Source organism: Xenopus tropicalis, chromosome 4 (genome assembly GCF_000004195.4).
Source record: "Xenopus tropicalis strain Nigerian chromosome 4, UCB_Xtro_10.0, whole genome shotgun sequence".
Taxonomy (NCBI): Eukaryota; Metazoa; Chordata; class Amphibia; order Anura; family Pipidae; genus Xenopus; species Xenopus tropicalis.
In genome coordinates, this window is record NC_030680.2 from 21,365,869 (window position 1) to 21,383,190 (window position 17,322).

The window sequence follows — 17,322 nt, forward strand, 5'->3', positions numbered from 1 at the left end:
ACATTTATTAAAGTTATTTGTAAATGTAATGAATGTAATGCCAACTGAAATCCGTGTCTGTCTACCATTCCCTTTCTGTTCTTTGGCTCTGACTCTTTTGGCTGCAATTGAAGGATAATACTGTGAGCCTAAAACAGCTGAATCCTGACTGCTAGCAGGGGCGCTGCTACCATGAGACGTGTTGCGCTCTCTACACTTGTGATGTGGCCCCCCCTGGAACCAATTCAGGTAAAGCGTGAGTGGGGGAGGGGGTTGAAACTGGCCCTGGCTGCTAGGGACATGCCAATAGGGCTGTTCTGCCCCCAATAAGGGGTAATTATATCCTAGTTGGGATCAAGTACAGGTACTGTTTTATTATTACAGAGAAAAGGGAATCATTTAACCATTAAATAAACCCAATAGGGCTGTTCTGCCCCCAATAAGGGGTAATTATATCTTAGTTGGGATCAAGTACAGGTACTGTTTTATTATTACAGAGAAAAGGGAATCATTTAACCATTAAATAAACCCAATAGGGCTGTTCTGCCCCCAATAAGGGGTAATTATATCTTAGTTGGGATCAAGTACAGGTACTGTTTTATTATTACAGAGAAAAGGGAATCATTTAACCATTAAATAAACCCAATAGGGCTGTTCTGCCCCAATAAGGGGTAATTATATCTTAGTTGGGATCAAGTACAAGGTACTGTTTTATTATTACAGACAAAAAGGAAAAACTCTGCCAAGTTCTAGTAACCCATAGCAACTCTTTTCATCCAGCTGACTGTTAAAAGCAAAGAAAAGTTAAAATCCCTGGGGGGTGCTAAATGTAAGGCACCCCATCCCCCCGTAATTAGGATCACTTATCTGATACCCCCAGCTGGTGCCCCAATCAGCAGAATATCACACCAGCCCGGGGTATCAGGTAAGTGAATACAATGACTGGGGGCTGCCTAACATTTTGGCACATACCCAGAGGTTCAACCTTTCCTTCTCCTTTAAGTGCAAACTGCTTGGTTGCTATGGGCTACCAGACCAGTAGCAAATGTATCACCGCATACAAGTCCATTTAGACTATAGCCAATAAATTGTATTTGTCCTGTGACCTTGTGTTTGTTGTATTCAGCAGCCGCAGGGAAGGAAGGCACTGGTGCAGCAATTCGTGTTGAATTTATATTTTATTGTAAGAAAGAGACATGAAAAATAACTGAGATTTATACAATAAAACAAAAACCAGACAAAGTGTGTGGCATTTATTCTGATGGCTTGGCACATACAGGGCTAACAGCCAGCAGATTAGTATTATATTTCGTATAATATTATATAAATCCATTGCAGAGATTTCCCTCAGCCTGGCAACCCACAGCAACTAATCATGTTGGCTTTTAGACCAGCTGATTGGTTGCTATGGGTTACTAGACCTGGAGTAACATTTGCACCATTGCATTCCCTGAACTATATTGCCTATTACCATTCATTATAAGGGACACTATTGCATTACAATATTTGTCTTTTTGTAACTGATTGCATGAAATTTAATTCATTTTCCTGCATAGATCCCCCCCCCCATATGCCCTTATGCTTACAGCATGTTTATAGAGCTGGTGTAATTACGGTTTGGGTTATTCCTGTGGGGCACTTATAGCAGCGCATTGCTTATCTTCTGAGAAGGCAGCTGGGTCTGTCCCTTGTATGCACAAATCTCAGTCCCTATACTATAACTGCCATTGCCTCCAGTAGAAGCTTTAGCTATAACAGCCTGGGCCCTAGAGCCATTCATGATTGGACTGGGCCGGTGGGACACCAGGAAAAAACCCTGTGGGCCTCGGCACTTGTGAACCTCGCCAACCCCAAAAACCATTCCTGCTGGGCGCTGTGGGGCCCGCAGGTCCCCCTCTCCCAACGTGCCTAAGTAAATTAAAAATGGAGCCATTAAATAGTGGTGCTCTAAGGAAACATCGGCAGATTACACTATAAATAAGGCATAAATAACCTATAAATTACAGCTGGAAAATTAGTGATTTGTGATGTCATCGGTTATTAAACAATGTCATATAAGTCATCTTGGAGTCCCCTGGACAGTACTATATACTGCTCAGCCCACAGCCTTGCAAAATGATCAAGTTATAGAACTTCTTGATGGCTTTTGATTACTCCATTTTCATAAGTGAGGCCTACTTTCCCTTTAACTTGGCTGTATCATTAAGAGGTTTAATTGTCTAGCTCCAGCTTCTTCTTTAAACTTCTCATTCTGGACAAAACAACATCCCAGTCCAAATAAGAGCCTTCCAGATGGCGTGAGACTGTGGCCTCTGATTGGTAGCTGCGACGACCATGTAGGATTCGCCAGTTGTCAAAAGTCACCACGTGCCCTGGAAGGAAAAGAATTATTTAAAAAAATAATGTACATTTTGAAAAGAAAATATATGGTTATGGCACCCACTATTGGATAACTGTATCTGGTGTGAGCTCCACCAGAATCTCCTGACCCACTGGAGCTCAGTCATTTGGCTAAGGCCACATTCACTCTAAGGCCTATGGCTTGTACTGTTTACAGTACAGTATAGATTGGTAAGTTTAGGTTGTGTGTGCTGGGTTTGCTTGGAAGGGTTGAACTTGATGGTCTTTTTTTCAACCCTTTGTAACTATATGTTTCCCCTCCTGTATATTTCAGCATGCAGAGAATACTCAGCACCCCTCTGTGCCCCTGTCATTTCCACAAATGGAACCCCACAAACTGAAACCATAGCCCCATGATAATTACTGGTTCTGCTTCATTCTGAATAAAACCTGTGCGGGGCCTGTAGGCGCCATATCAGTACAGAGCACTAACACAGAATATTATGGGTCCCACTATCTCAAAACGAAGTCAGTCAGGGCTTTATTCCCAGTTACCTGGTTGCATTTTGTAAGAAAATGTATTTTCGGGTCTGTTCATGAGATCCACAAAGGCTCTGAGAGAGGAGTAAAAGGGCTGCACTCTATCAGCTGGAATGTCTAACACAGAGTCCCGGGTGGCGTTGTTAAAATTGATCCGCAAGAGATTCCCTTTCGGGTCTAACCTTTAAAGAGGAAAAAAAATGGCGGTTATTGATGAATGTAGAGAACAAAACTAATATGGCCGACTAGTTCCAACCTTACTGGCCAGACATTACCCAATACAATCCTTTACTCCTGATGCCCCTGAATTGGCAAGTCTCATAATTTAGTGAAGGAGACTGAAACTGCACTCTGTACAATAGTGATCCTGTGCCGGTTTAAGTGCCGGAGAACACATTTGAGGGGTCTCTTAGGTGGCAATTCCAATGAGCCCACTCTTGGCCCATGTACAGGACAGCTAACCCTGAAGTCAAAGATGGTTGTTACCAGGCCCGGATTTGTGGAGAGGCCACAAAGGCCCGGGCCTAGGGCGGCAGAAACCTGGGGGCGGCATGCCGCCCCGCCGCACTAAAATCTTTTAAAATTTTTGTTCACATACAGAGCAATGGGGACTTCTCCCCACTGCTCCGTATGCAACTTTGGCTAACCGCGCATGCGTGCGCGCAACCCTACCCCCCGTGCTCTTCGCACATTGCGCATGCGCACGCTCTTCGCCCGCATTGCGCATGCGCACTCGGGGGGAGGGGTGTGCGACTAGGGGCGGCCGGTTTAGAAATCCGGCCCTGGTTGTTACAGGTGAACATCTTCTTAGGTGTTGGATCTAAGAAGCCTGCTGGAAACTAAACATGGGTATTTACATCTTGCCACACGGTGCTACAGAAGTCACAGTAGCAATCCTTCTTTAATCTCAAAAAAGGGACCAGTGAGGAACCCACAAAATGTCTTTTCTTTACTCTCATTTTTGATCAATACATGAATCTGCTACTACTATAACTATAGAAATAACTGGGGTTCCCTTCATTTCCATAAGGTGGCAGCCTTACCTCTTGAGTGGCCCTCTTCCACCCCCCCCACCCCCACCCCCAGACGGAAAGTATCCAAACATGCTTACTCTATAATCCGCTGCTTGGATTGCAGGGCAAAATCACAGTAATCGACTCCAGTGTCCGTGAAATCGATCTGAGCAGACGTGAGAATGTTAAAGGCTTCTGGGTTCTGCTCTAGGAGTTTGCGGCAGACGTGGAACCCGTCCACCACTTCACTCTCACCTCCCGATTGTGCTTGTTTCAGGCAGTGGAGGAACTGAACCTGAGGGGGGGAAGGAATCAGTCGGTGCATTAGAATTTTGCAAAACTGGACTTTACAATTAATATAAGATAATGCCCCCAAAATCAGATAGTAAAGGGCACATTGTATTATAGTTTGCCAGCCTGTTTTAGGATCTCCTACATTATTCCTCCCATCATTCCCAAGTGCAATACTGGACCATATTGAGCCCCACTTACAAAGCAATGCCTATCCATCTTAAATAGCACCCATTGTGGGTTCCAAAACTTGTATGTGTGTTTAGTTTTAGTTATTGAATGTCCTATTGAATTGAATGTCCTATTCTTAGCAACTTTTCAGTTGGCCTTCATTTTTTATCTTTCATAATTTTTTTTAATTATCTGCCTTTCTCTTCTAACTCTTTCCAGCTTTCTGGTGGTGGGTCACTGACCCCTTCAGCCAAAAAACCTCCGTGAAGCTACAATTATATGGCTATTGAAACTTTTTATTGCTTTCATTCAACCCAGTGCCTGGTTGCTAGGTTAAATGAATCCCAAACAACCAGATGTGATGCCCAAAAATGTGTATGAGTGTGTTCTATAAACAGAGGCAGAGCCAGGGTACAAAATTAAAAAGCTATAGACACAACTCTTATCCAATTTGTCTACTTTCGTTTACTACAGCGGTCCCATTGCATGGCTGTAAAGCAGACAGAGTGCGACCATGTTGTTCCACCTGCATAATCCCCTACCCAGTAGCAAAGAAGCGTCGCTGGTATCTCATGCTAAATTCTGAGCCTGATTCTAAAAGTCGTGATTATGCTTGTATTAAAAACATGGCAAACTGCAACACGGGGCGGAGTCCTTTTCTGTACCTCTTGGGAGGCCACTGTCTTGTGACTAGCACTCTATTCTCTAATACTGTGATGTCTGGCCCATGAGCTGCCAATAACAAGTCCTGCCGTATTAGTACTGCTCCTGCCAAATTAGAGTTGTGTGCTGTTGTGCTGCTCAGAGCCCCGGCCAAGCTGTTGCTTAAATAAATATTGTCCTTAGCAAAGAGCTCCTTGGGAATGCACGAGAACTATTATTTTGCTCAATCAATGTGTTCTGCAGACTCCAAAGTATGGCGCAAGGACCTACTCACAGCCAAAGCACAGACGGGATAATGCACTGTATAAGTGGCCTTAAAAAATATATATAAAGTCAAATTATATGTAATGACAGACACAGTTCCCTTTACTGCAAAATAAATAAGCTTCGGGCACTGACTTTTTTGAGGCAGGAACTTGCAGATATCATTTCTCATTGCATCTGGGAGGAGCTAACTATAATAATAATAAACAAGGGAGGTGCCAGTTTGATAGATACCCTGTAGTTTCTTTCCTGCAAATTGGGCCGCCCATCTTGCCCAAGTCTCCCTTATGTCCCCTAGGTGAGTTCAGACTTGGCACAGTGCAGTTCAGAAATGTGCCGAAATTTTATGTTTAGCAGAACCAAAGGCTTTTGGTGGCCAAGGCAACCCTCCAGTTGCCACTATTCTCCTCACACAGTTGGAACCTTCTACACCCCACCAGGTCTTGCATTACAAGTATACAGAGGCCCAAACAGCCCAATAAATAGTGAGTGTCTATGGCATCTTACAGCAGCCCCTCTGGCATTTGCCAGAATCCCACAATTGCCAGTCTGGGCCTGCACCCCACCCTCACCACCTTCTCAATAACCCCTAATAAATGGCCAATGCCCAGTGATTTAACTTTTTCTGCTTCTCTAATGGCAGAACAAGGATGTATTTTCCTATACAGCAGGCAGACATAAAAAATTGAAAATATTCTAAAACCGTTCGTATTCCTTTAAAAAGCACTTTACATGCAGAAAGAAGGGCCCTATGGGTATAAAAGCACCAATAAAAAGCGTGAAATCATCCTTCCAGCCTCACGCTGATAGCCTGGGTTCAACTCACAGAAGATGTGTTCCTGTACCAGCTCCAGCACTTTCATCCAGACACTCATATTCTAATGGTTAACATGTGCTCGTTTGATTGGCTGGAATGTTTATAGGCTGGAATCATTGTGGGAAAATTTGGGCTCCAGGAACCCATTTACACCGACTGGCCGGGTGCATAAAGCACCCACTGGAGAAGAAGGCAAATAGAGCGAGCGCTGACTGCGCACAGTAAGGATTTGACTCAATGCATGCACTGTGCTTTTATAGGAGTCTGGAAAGTGGACAGGATTTTGGTAATCCTATGGGGTCGACGTAATTCTTGGAACACACACGGATATGAGCTCAGAGCAGCAACATCTGTTATTCTCTGCGCTCTCCCACCTATGGCTTTTCCCTTTGCACTTTCACACTTGGTACAGATAAGTGCACCCAGGTTTGATAAAGGCTACACTGGAATCTGGGCCCTTGCTGTTTCCATAATGACTTCCATAAAGAGAATATGCCTTCTGGATGCCATTTCTACGTCTGTTTGTGGTAGCAAAGCACCATAAGCAGTGGGCTGCTAACCATCCTGAGCTGCAAGGACTTCACTGGCAGACCAGCACTATTACGGCTCTGACTACTAGAGTGTCCTGTACACAAACTGGGCAAGTAGGCAGAAACATACACACATCTTTTCTGTAACACACACCAACCAATCAGATAACTGCGCTGATAGACAGGGAAAACAGGTAGGGGGGTCTGTACCTTGATCAGGGCTGCCCAATGAGAACTGGGACTGCAAGGATGAACTGCTTTGTGTTGCTATTATATTAGTAATATACTGTGTATATATAAATATATTAAAATGACACACTCCAAAATATAGAGCAGAATTTCAGAAAAGTGCAGGGCAGGGTACAAAGTGTGAAAACATGTCTTTTGTATTCTGCACCCTGCCCTGCACTTTATATATATTATATTATATTCCATATCATTCAACATTTGAATATGGACAAACAAGACAATTTAGGCCGTTTCTCAGAGCACCACGGGGCAAGCAAAGTTACAACCAGGCACACCCCCAGTCATGGGCCACTGTCTAAAAAAACCTGCCCCTGTTCTGGGCTATCCGACTCATACAGTTGCAATTACATCTAACTAGTGGGAGGGGTTTTGTTCATTAGATTTGGCTAAAAGGACAGATAGTTTCCCCCCATCATAGTGGGCCCTGGATATCAGTCCTCTTTGCCCATTTATTAAAGTGGCACTGGGGCTTAACAATTAAGATTTTGCAATTTACAGCAACAATATTCTCAATTTTTTGGTATGAAGTCAGTATTTACCTGTTTGTACAATAATAACAGTGTTGTCCAATATTTTATTGTCGTTATCCAGTTATGTATTATGCCACATATTTGTTTTATTACTAAATAATGACGTTGTACAAAGAGATCTATGGAAATCTTGGGCAAGCTAAGAAATCTCCTAGTCCGCTACAACCATCCTGTGGGCCCCCGGCTGGACAGCTCTGAATTAGCAGATGTGAGCACTGATTGATTAATTGCTTATTAGCCCATAAAAGGCTTTTGCCTTTACAGCACTAACATTTTATCTATTAAGCAAGGCCTGTGGTCCCCAACTGAAACCAATGTAATGCACATTTAAAACAGATCCCACAGTCAATAAAACTGTCTAGAAGGTGTAGGAGAAAATATGTCTGAAGCTTTACTTTTATTTAACTATAACTTTAGAACTTACAGGCACAGGCCAATGTATACAGAGAGGCTTATTTATTAGTACATCTTTGTTAATATGAGTGATAACTGCCATATTATTTACTTTACCAAAGACTAATAAGAAGTGTATATTATGAAGGCACAATAATACGAACTGCTGCCTTGCTTGGAGTCCAGGGTTTGCTCCCAGCCAGAAACATCCAATGAATAATGCTTTTGTATAGCAGTCAACCAATAGGGTACTAGTTAAAACAAGACTTTTTGTACACAACCACAATTAATGTTAGCAATATATATTCATTGGTAGTTTCCTGCAGGTTATGGGGTTAGGGCAGCAGTCCCCAACCTTTTTTTTTACTTGTGAGCAACATTTAAATATAAAAAGAGTTGGGGAGCAACACAATCATGGGGGTGGGGTGCCAAATGAAGGCTGAAGTTGCCTGTTTGCTAGCTCCAGGAGGACTGGCAGACTACAGGACGTTCTGTTTGTCAGTACACCTGGTCTTTATGCAACCAGACTTGTCACCAAGTCTGAAATACAAAAATAGTCAGGGGCTTTGAGGCCACTGGGAGCAACATCTAAAGGGTTGGTGAGCAACATGTTATTCTGAATCCAGTGGTTTGGATCACTGGTTTAGGGCTCACATAAACTATTTGCATTAATTTAGGAGTTCAACTAACTCTGATTACTAATCAAAATTGGCAAAGGAGTCTCACCCACTTATGAGGGACCTGGGGATATTAAACCAGGGTTTCATGTGTAGGTTCAGTTAGTTTCAATATACAGGTACATTATTGATTCCTATGGATTAACTGATTTTTCTATAACAGAGATGTTAAAATCAGGGACCTTACATCTGGAGTTTAAATTGTACAGGTCAGTATTCTTGCTATTTTGTGGGGTTTCAATGCCAGCCAGGGCACTATCTGCGAGGAGTTTGTAAGTTTTCCCGATGCTCCACTTAATTCCATTTTCCCTGCATCCGATGTGATGGTGCAGCAAAGCACAGAAGCCTAATAAGGACAAGTTATCGTTGCAAGTCATTTTCAGTCATTTTTGTTGCGATCAGAGGGTTTAAATATGGGATTTGCCATTCTCATGATGGATGATGAATTAGCTGTTGCCAAATGATGATGAGTTACTCAAGAGTGAGGCAGTACAAGGCATGTTAGAACCAGACCACACTACAGGATATAATGGAGAATGTCGGTCATTTGTCAACACTGTCATAACCCAAAGTTTTTCTCTGCTTAATGCCTTCCCCTTCGTCTTGTAGCTGACAGGTAACGAAGCCATGGAATTACTGGGAGTCCAGAAAGACAAATCACTGTCTGTCACACATGTCTACAGCATAGAGTTAATGTCTGAATCAACTCTCTGTTATAAGGAAACACCATTAAATGGGATAGAAATTTTGGGTTACCCCAAGAGGACTTGCACTTTTGGCCCATGTACCCATGTTTCTGGTACACTGGGAATTCTGTGTCCTGGAGGTGACAGGAGAAGGCCACTGTATACAGAGAGGCTTATTTATAAGTATATTTGTGTTAATATGAGTGATAACTGCCATATTATTTCCTTTACCAAAGATGAATAAAGAGTGGGTATTCTAAAGGCACAATCATAAGAACTGCTGCCTTGCTTGGAGTCCAGGGTTTGCTCCTATCCAGAAATATCCAATGAATAATGTTTTTGTATACAAGTCAACCAATAGGGTACTAGTTAAAACAAGACTTTTTGTACACAACCACAATTAATGTTAGTAATATATATTCATTGGTAGTTTCCTGTAAGTTATGGGGTTAGGGCAGCAGTCCTCAACCTTTTTTTTTTTTTTTTTTTAACTTGTGAGCAACTTAAATATAAAAAGAGTTGCATATTCCTGAAATGCTGAAGAGAGGCTGTGCCGACATTCTGTCCTTAGGTTTCAGACTTCTGAGATTTGTTAATGTCATAATTAATTAGGACTATGTACTTGTTGAAGAACCACCCACAATTTTTGACAAAGCAAGCTTAGTAAGGCATGTACCCCAATAAGCAGCCATAAGCTGCTCCTCAAATACATAAAATTGTCCCCAGTATGGGTCACAATATGCTTGCTGAGAACCCAGCAGTTCCTTGTATCATAGTTCTCTACAGCAGTTTGAGCTAACAGATTAAAAAAAAGATTCAGCAGACCTTTAATGGCATGGCGCCAGTAAGCAAGTCTTTGCGTTGATGTGTGGGAGTGGCTAACAAATTGGGCCCCCGTCCCCAGTGACTTACACTTTCCTTGTCTCTTAAAAGAAATCAAGGCTATAGAAATGAAGTTGTAAGAGAAAATACAAGGTTCTTACCCCAGGAGGGTACTGAAGAGCCGGATAATCTGTGTGAAGGCTTAATTTCCCCGCTGTATATGCAACATTATTCGCATCAGCTTTATCTTGAACTTGCCAAGTGTACCTATAACAACACAATATAAGGGAAAATATGTCACTTTGTCATTTAAATATACAGGTAACTAACAAAATAAAGGAATCAGAATTTTAGGCGTCCTAGTCTCACAGGCCAGTCTCGCCAAACTTTTGCTAAATGGTTACATTTGAAAAGCAGTAACAGCTGAACTTCTTTCTGACAAGACAAAAATATGGGTTCATTGGTTTTCTTATTGGGCAGTAAGAAACTTTTGTCATCCCAAGCTGAAGCAAGAACAGCATGCTCTATAGCTATACAGGTATGAGATCTCTTGTGCAAAAACCCCATATCCAGAAATCTCCTCATTACAGGAAGACCAAATCCCATTGAGTCCAATTCTATTTTTCAAAATGATTTCTTTTTTTCTCTGTAATAACAAAACAGAACCTTGTATTTAATGGTAATTAAGATGAAAGAATCCATATTGGTGGGAAAATAATCGTACCGGGTGTATATAATTCAGAGCTGTCAACTCCCCCAGTTTTCCTGGGAGTTACCCATTTTATCCCCTTCCCCGGGCATCTTCACTTGCACAGCTGCCAATGTACTTTCTCACATCTACCTGCAAATGTGCCATATTCTCAGTTTAACTACCGTACAGAACTTTGTATGAATTTACACAATAGCTCAAGCTTCTCTTTTGCTTCCATAAACTGTCATCCACACTGGAGTTTCAAAGCCAATCTTAGTGCGTTAAACAGCCAAACATTGTTTTAAGAGACTCAGAGATGCCTGTCCAATGAGATTTACTCTGATTGTTTCCCTCATCATCCCTAAAGCTGCCACTAACTGGGCAGTAGAGTTACCACTTGTCACCAACCTTGTCAACATTGACTTCTATGGCATCTTGACAAGTTTTAGGTCGAGTCAGTAAATTTTTCTTTTTTTTTTTTTTTGCATAAATCATGACAAATCATGATGTATATAAACCGTTGTTACATTTGTAAATAGGAATATTAAGAAATCTGCACCTAAGTGTATTGTTCATCTGCACAACTGTCAGTCCAAAATGTGGATCACCATTTGCCGCTCTTGTGGCCATTGTCTACAGTGGAAAGTGATTTCTGATGACGCGCCATTTTGTCACCAAAAATACTAAAAAACATTTAGTTGTTCCTTTGATTCTCATCTTCTCCCCACTCTCTCCTGCTAATTATAATTTGTTCTATAATAGACCTATAATAATTCTAAAATACACTTAGGTGGGGTCAAACTAAAGTGCCCGAAGATTTGACAAAGCAGCTAAAACCCCCACCCCATAGCATGTAACCATGATTGTTTATGGTAATACCACTTTTAGGGGGCACAGTTTTTCACCTTTTCAGTTCCATTGTGAAAACACAGCAACAAGCAATACATTTAAAAAAATAGAACTCCATAGTTTGATTGTGTGCTTCCATCATAAGGGTGGTTATACAAATATAAAAAATCAAAGTCAGGATTAAATGTTTGCTGGGGCATTAGGGTTAGGTTAGGGCAAGGTTGTGATGACCTTTTTAAACATGTTTGATGGAAGTGATAGGGAGTTCAATAAGCAGGAATAATATTTACTGAGTCACAAATATATCATTTCTTTCATTTGGGGGGATTATAAATTATTTAGCTTTCTTGGCAGCTCTCCTGTCTGTAATTTCAGCAGCTATTTGATCTAATTTACCCTAGCTACTAGTCAGTGGTGTGAACAAGAGACTGGAAGATGAATAAAATAGGCCTGAGTAGAGTAGGTCCATTTTTAATTAGTCTTTATTTTTTTAAAAAATATATTTTTATGTTTGTGTTCTGCAGCCCCCAGGCTGGTTACATTAAAGCTTGATACTGTAGCCACCAGGCAGCAGTTAGGAAGTCAGAATAGAATATGAAAGGGCAGCAGTATAATTACACAGTGCTGCCCCCCCCAAAAAAAAATCTTTGGAGGGGCCCAGTGCTTACAGCAGTTCCTATCCTCCCCCCCCAATAAGTACCCACTCATGTCCCCCACTTTCCCACCCACTCACGCCACCTGTTCGCTCTCAGGTAGGAAAGCGGACCCTGTAGTCTGGGCCCCACTAATCCCCCCGGGCCCCCCTGTAGTTAGGTCTGCTTCTTCTATAGCTACACCAGAGTGAATAGGTGTGAACAGAAAGACAAGCCAAATAAATGGAATAAAATAATATAGAAGCTTCATCCTAAAGGGCTGTCCCATCAACAGTTGGCGGATATTTTACGTTCTGGCAATCCGACTGGCACCCTTAACGTGCTTGGCATTTTATGCGGATTGTAACATTGTTGATTGTTATTGAATAAATCTTTCCCGTCTGCGTTGCTGCTGTTGGAATGTGCTGGAGGGTGTGTGCGTGCGTGTACTGGGCCGGCCGTGAACATAAGGTCAAAAGAAGAGGGTAAATAGTGAGATTAATTCATAAAGAATTTGTACTCGGCAGGAAAACAGCTACCGCTGTGCGCAGCCTGCTACCATAGTGCCGCAGCCATCCTTGCCTGGAGCAGAGTCTTGTATACACTCCCATTATTTACATGTCTGACATAGCCTAAACAGAATGACAGAGTACTTTTGGCTGGAGCAAGTGCACTGATTACTGGGCTGCTTCGGGGAACACTGGGTCCGCTGCCAGGCATTCTCCTTGCGGTATTCAGCCTTCGTTTCCAAGCCAGAATTGTCCTACTATGAGAGATGAGGAGCAATCTCTGCCATTCCCCCTCTCAGGGAGGACGGATCCTCGCAAGCAGCACATTTCTTTGATTAGAATCATATTGTGCTGATCAACTGTACTAGTGGTAGACATTAACATAACTTATATGTGGTCTCGATATTATTGCGGTTAGGGAAATTTCACTCTTATGTCCTAAGCTGGAAAGAATGCTTCCAACATGCCAAACGCTCAACAACTGCCCCCCCCCCATTCATTTTAAACTATTACAGACAAAAAAAATCAAAACCGCGTCCATCTCTTGTGCTTTTAACTTTTGTACTGAGGTGGGAAGCAAACATACCAATGACTTTCACTTTTCAGATCAGAAAACCCCGTTTGGCTGGGATTCCCTGGCTGTTCTGGTCGCAGCGGTGAACGTGAGCGCTGCGGAGTGGATTTGGCAGGGAAAAGGCCCATAATAAACTATGTATGGGAACAGTCCAGGCCATTCTTCATACACCATTGGCACTAATGACAATTATATAAGCTGTCTTGCCGCCTCGGCCTATAAAAATGTGCCCATTTAAACAGTTTTTTCGCTAAAGGGCCCAAAAATCACATTTACACATACAAATGTCAAAAAAAAGCAACAAAAGGAAAGGGAATATTTATGATCACTTTCCTGAGCTTGGGACATTAAGTCTGCTTTGCTTCTCTGGATGTTTTCATTTAATATAATTAAAGAGTCCAGCGTCATAGGACTATTATAAAAAAAACAGTATAACATAAGGGGTTCCAGCCTTGGACTGAAATTTCTATCTATTTCTAAGTTTCATTACTTTTACTTTTTTATTTGTATTGCCCTCTGCTATTGAAATTCTAAGCTGCTACCTGGTTACTAAGGTAATTAAGCCCCAGCAACCAGATTTCATTTGAAATTCCAAGCCTGAATTTCCAATGTTGCATAAAAACGCCAAATTAGCAATGCTATAGGAAAACACTGTACGCACACAGAAGATATCGCCAGAATGTTTAAAATCTATTATCGATTAAATCTAACGAGATTAAATTAATGTAAATATATCTAAAATCTATTCAGATAAATAAAAATGCCTGTATTGCTACAAAGGTGGCTGCTGAAATTACGCCAAATGTTGTTCCTTATCTTTCCATGGCATCATTTACAAAGTGCTGTGATTGCTGAATTCCTGCAATGTTACTATTTCATGCCCTTTGTACAGGGCCCTATATTCAGCGTAGCTTTTACACAAGCAGCCAGGAGTGATTTCACACAGACAGCAGCTTATTATTATTTGTGCTCTGAGGTGCTGGGGGCCCAGACTGAGGTCCCTCACTATCTTCAAAAAACCCCCCTTGGGTTTCTGTGCCCTAAAAAGAGCTTTGAACTTCATACAAGGGCTCCCTTTTTTTCTCTGCACCCTGAATAAGGGCACCCTTCTGCCACAGGGACCCCTATTTAGTTCACACACTACTGAGCTAATCACTCTCTGCCTGCTTCCTTTTCTCCCAGCAGGCCTTACTTTCTGTCAGCCCACAGAGGTGGGGCTTCCTCCCTCTCCATGTATAGCTGGGTTGCCAGGTTGGCAGGTTTTCCACCAAATTGGGCTACTAATACAAAAATACAAACCCACCAAGGTACAAATTTGGGCTAGTTTTTGGAGCCTTGGTGGGTTTGTAGTTTGGAAACAAGCTAAAGTTTTTTTCCTCTGACATGACTGTCCCAGTGCATGCTGGGTAATGTAGTTTGTATCTTACAACTAAGATTAATATAAAACGACAATACCCAGCATGCAATTATAGACAAAAGCTCCCTTTTCTATTCGTCTTTGCTGCACCTGAAGCAGCAAACTACTATAACCTGCACAATTGGGCACAGAGGTAGGGAAACCTCCCAGTAACTGGAGCGGGGGCACAGGGCATGGGTAGTGATTATACGCTTTATAAAGGCATATTTAAGTGGCTTTTGGCTAGTTTTGGACTGGTTTTAGAACTGACTTTAGCTGGTTTGGAAAAATAAATTTGGCAACCCTGATGCATAGAAACATCACAAAGCAAGGGCACTAAGGGCAGCACCATTGCACCATCAGCACTTGCACCCTAGGCGCTACCTTTGTTCTGCCAGTCCTGTTTATTTTTTGGGGGGGGGATTCAGGAATCTGCACTGTGTTTTGAAATGCAGGAATTTTTTCAATTTGTAGGGCACAATGTGCAGAATACATAGCAGATTGGGTGCAGTTTTTACCCTGCGCTGCAAGTAAATGACTTCTAATTTAATTATATTTTACAAGTGGGGGGGTCATAATTATGTTATATATATATATGTACATATACATACACATATATGCAGCAGGGAAGGCTGATAGCAGTGGCATAACCAGGCCAATATGCAAGAAAAATATTTATATAAATTGAAATAAACATTTTGGTTCATTTAATTTCTGTCAATAAGATGAAGTGGGATAAGTTTGGAGGGGTGCATTATAAAAGTGAACAAAGGCAAAATAGATGTAATTCCTGACCTAAAATGAGGCTCTTTTATCTAGAATGCTTGGGACCTGGGGATAAGGGACCTTCCCGTAATTTGGATTGTCACACCTTAAGTCTGCTAAAACTCCTTTAAACATTAAATAAACCCAATATAGATTCATGCAGATTAGCTATCAAGTACATGGGATCCCTTATCCTGAAACCCGTTATCCAGAAATTTCCGAATTACAGAAAGGCCATCTTCCATAGACTCCATTATAAACAAATAATTCACATTTTTAAAAATAATTTTCTTTTTCTCTGTAATAAACGGAACATTGTACTTGATTCTGACTAAGATATAATTAACCCTTATTGAAGGAAAAACAAGCCTATTGGGTTTATTCAATATTTGAATGATTTTTAGCAGACTTAAGGTATGGAGATCCAAATTACAGAAAGATCCCTTATCCGGAAACCCCCAGGTCCTAAACATTCTGGATAACAGATCCCATACCTTTACAAGCTACTGTTATTACAGAGAGATTTATTTTTCAAAATCAGAATTATTTGCTTAAAATAGGCTCTATGGGAAATGGCCTTCCTAGATTTCTAGACAATGGGTTTCTGGTTAAGGGATCCCATACCTGTACAAGGTATGATTTACAAGATATACTGTTTTAGCAGCATATGTTTTGTTCCTCTGTGCTGATGGGTAGCAGAGCTGTATAAATCTGTGCTATGAGAATCCCCCTTGTGATAACTGCATATGACGAATATGATGAATTAAAATGTAGTTTATGTTTCACGGTACCGTCGAGGCACGCAAACTCAAAAATTCTGGGAACTATACTGTTCATTTATTAAAGCAAAATAAATACAATGGTTTCCAAGCCCCTTGACAGAGTTAATCAGGGCTTCACCACTAACACTGAGTTCTAAGTGCAGCTGGTGCAAACTGGCTTTCTCCTTCTAACTTGGGTTAAATTTACCCTTTAAAAATGATTGTATCGATTGGGTAATATTGTTTGTTTTAGGAGAAGATGTGTCTTTCAGCTTTAGGACGGGTCTATAAATGATGACCTTTTAGAGGAGAGGTGCCCAATTTCTGTGCTAGGGCACCGTGCCATTGGCATAATGCAGTATGGATTACACAGAGGAAAGGCACGAGCAGGATCATTAACACGCTGGCTGCCAATCCGTTATTGGGCTCCACAGAGGCTTCTGATTGGCAAGCCTGTGGCTGCTTAATGAGGAGTCATTGCAGCTGCAGACTGTTACACAGCACCACTACTTGCTAATTAAAATCTCAGGTAAAAATGATGAATGGAGTTTCTGCTGCATACTCAAGCGGCACTGCCTTCACAAAACAGCCCATAATACATGCATTTGTTAGTGATGTGACATTATAAGTTTTTACGACCAAAACAGAATTCGGTGACAATCCATTCCAAGGATATATAAAACTAACACAAGTTCTGCATCTGTGTTTAAAACAATGAACTACAGTTCCTATAGGGTGACAGTTGCCCAGTGAACTTGAGTACAAGGCTGATGCTACACTGAGCGTATGGCATATATGGAATAAACCGCAAAACACTCCTACCTGTGCCTGCACCCGAATTAATGAAATACGCTCGGGTGCAGGCACATGTAGCCGATATCTGCCGAAGATACGAAGTCTCGTGTTTTTCAGCTACATGTGCCTGCACCCGAGCATATTTCATTCATTGGGGTACAAGCACAAGGTAGGGTAGATGTACAGTAGCAGCGCGCATTCTCGGCTTGCTGAGAATATGCCCGTGTGGCATGTCGTCAAGCAAGCGGATATTCTCCCGATACCCCCCACCTACTGGTGGGCGATATCGGGAGAATTCAGGGTAATTCGATCGTTTGGCCCCAGGGCATAGGCAAAGTCGGTCCGGGGACTGCATTAACAAGCCGATGCGGTCCTCGATCCGACT

At 41.8% G+C, this 17,322-nt stretch overlaps 1 protein-coding gene across 1 annotated transcript in view; it reads right to left on the reverse strand.

Annotated features, from left to right (window-relative positions):
- Positions 1–1,138: 1,138 nt before the first annotated feature.
- The window catches only part of bbox1 (butyrobetaine (gamma), 2-oxoglutarate dioxygenase (gamma-butyrobetaine hydroxylase) 1), a 48,783-nt gene continuing 32,599 nt past the window's right edge, over positions 1,139–17,322 (reverse strand). The window contains 4 exon segments of the mRNA NM_001127102.1: positions 1,139–2,351; positions 2,875–3,041; positions 3,971–4,167; positions 10,127–10,232. Coding sequence (NP_001120574.1) covers positions 2,191–2,351; positions 2,875–3,041; positions 3,971–4,167; positions 10,127–10,232 — 631 coding nt within the window. The 3' untranslated portion in view covers positions 1,139–2,190.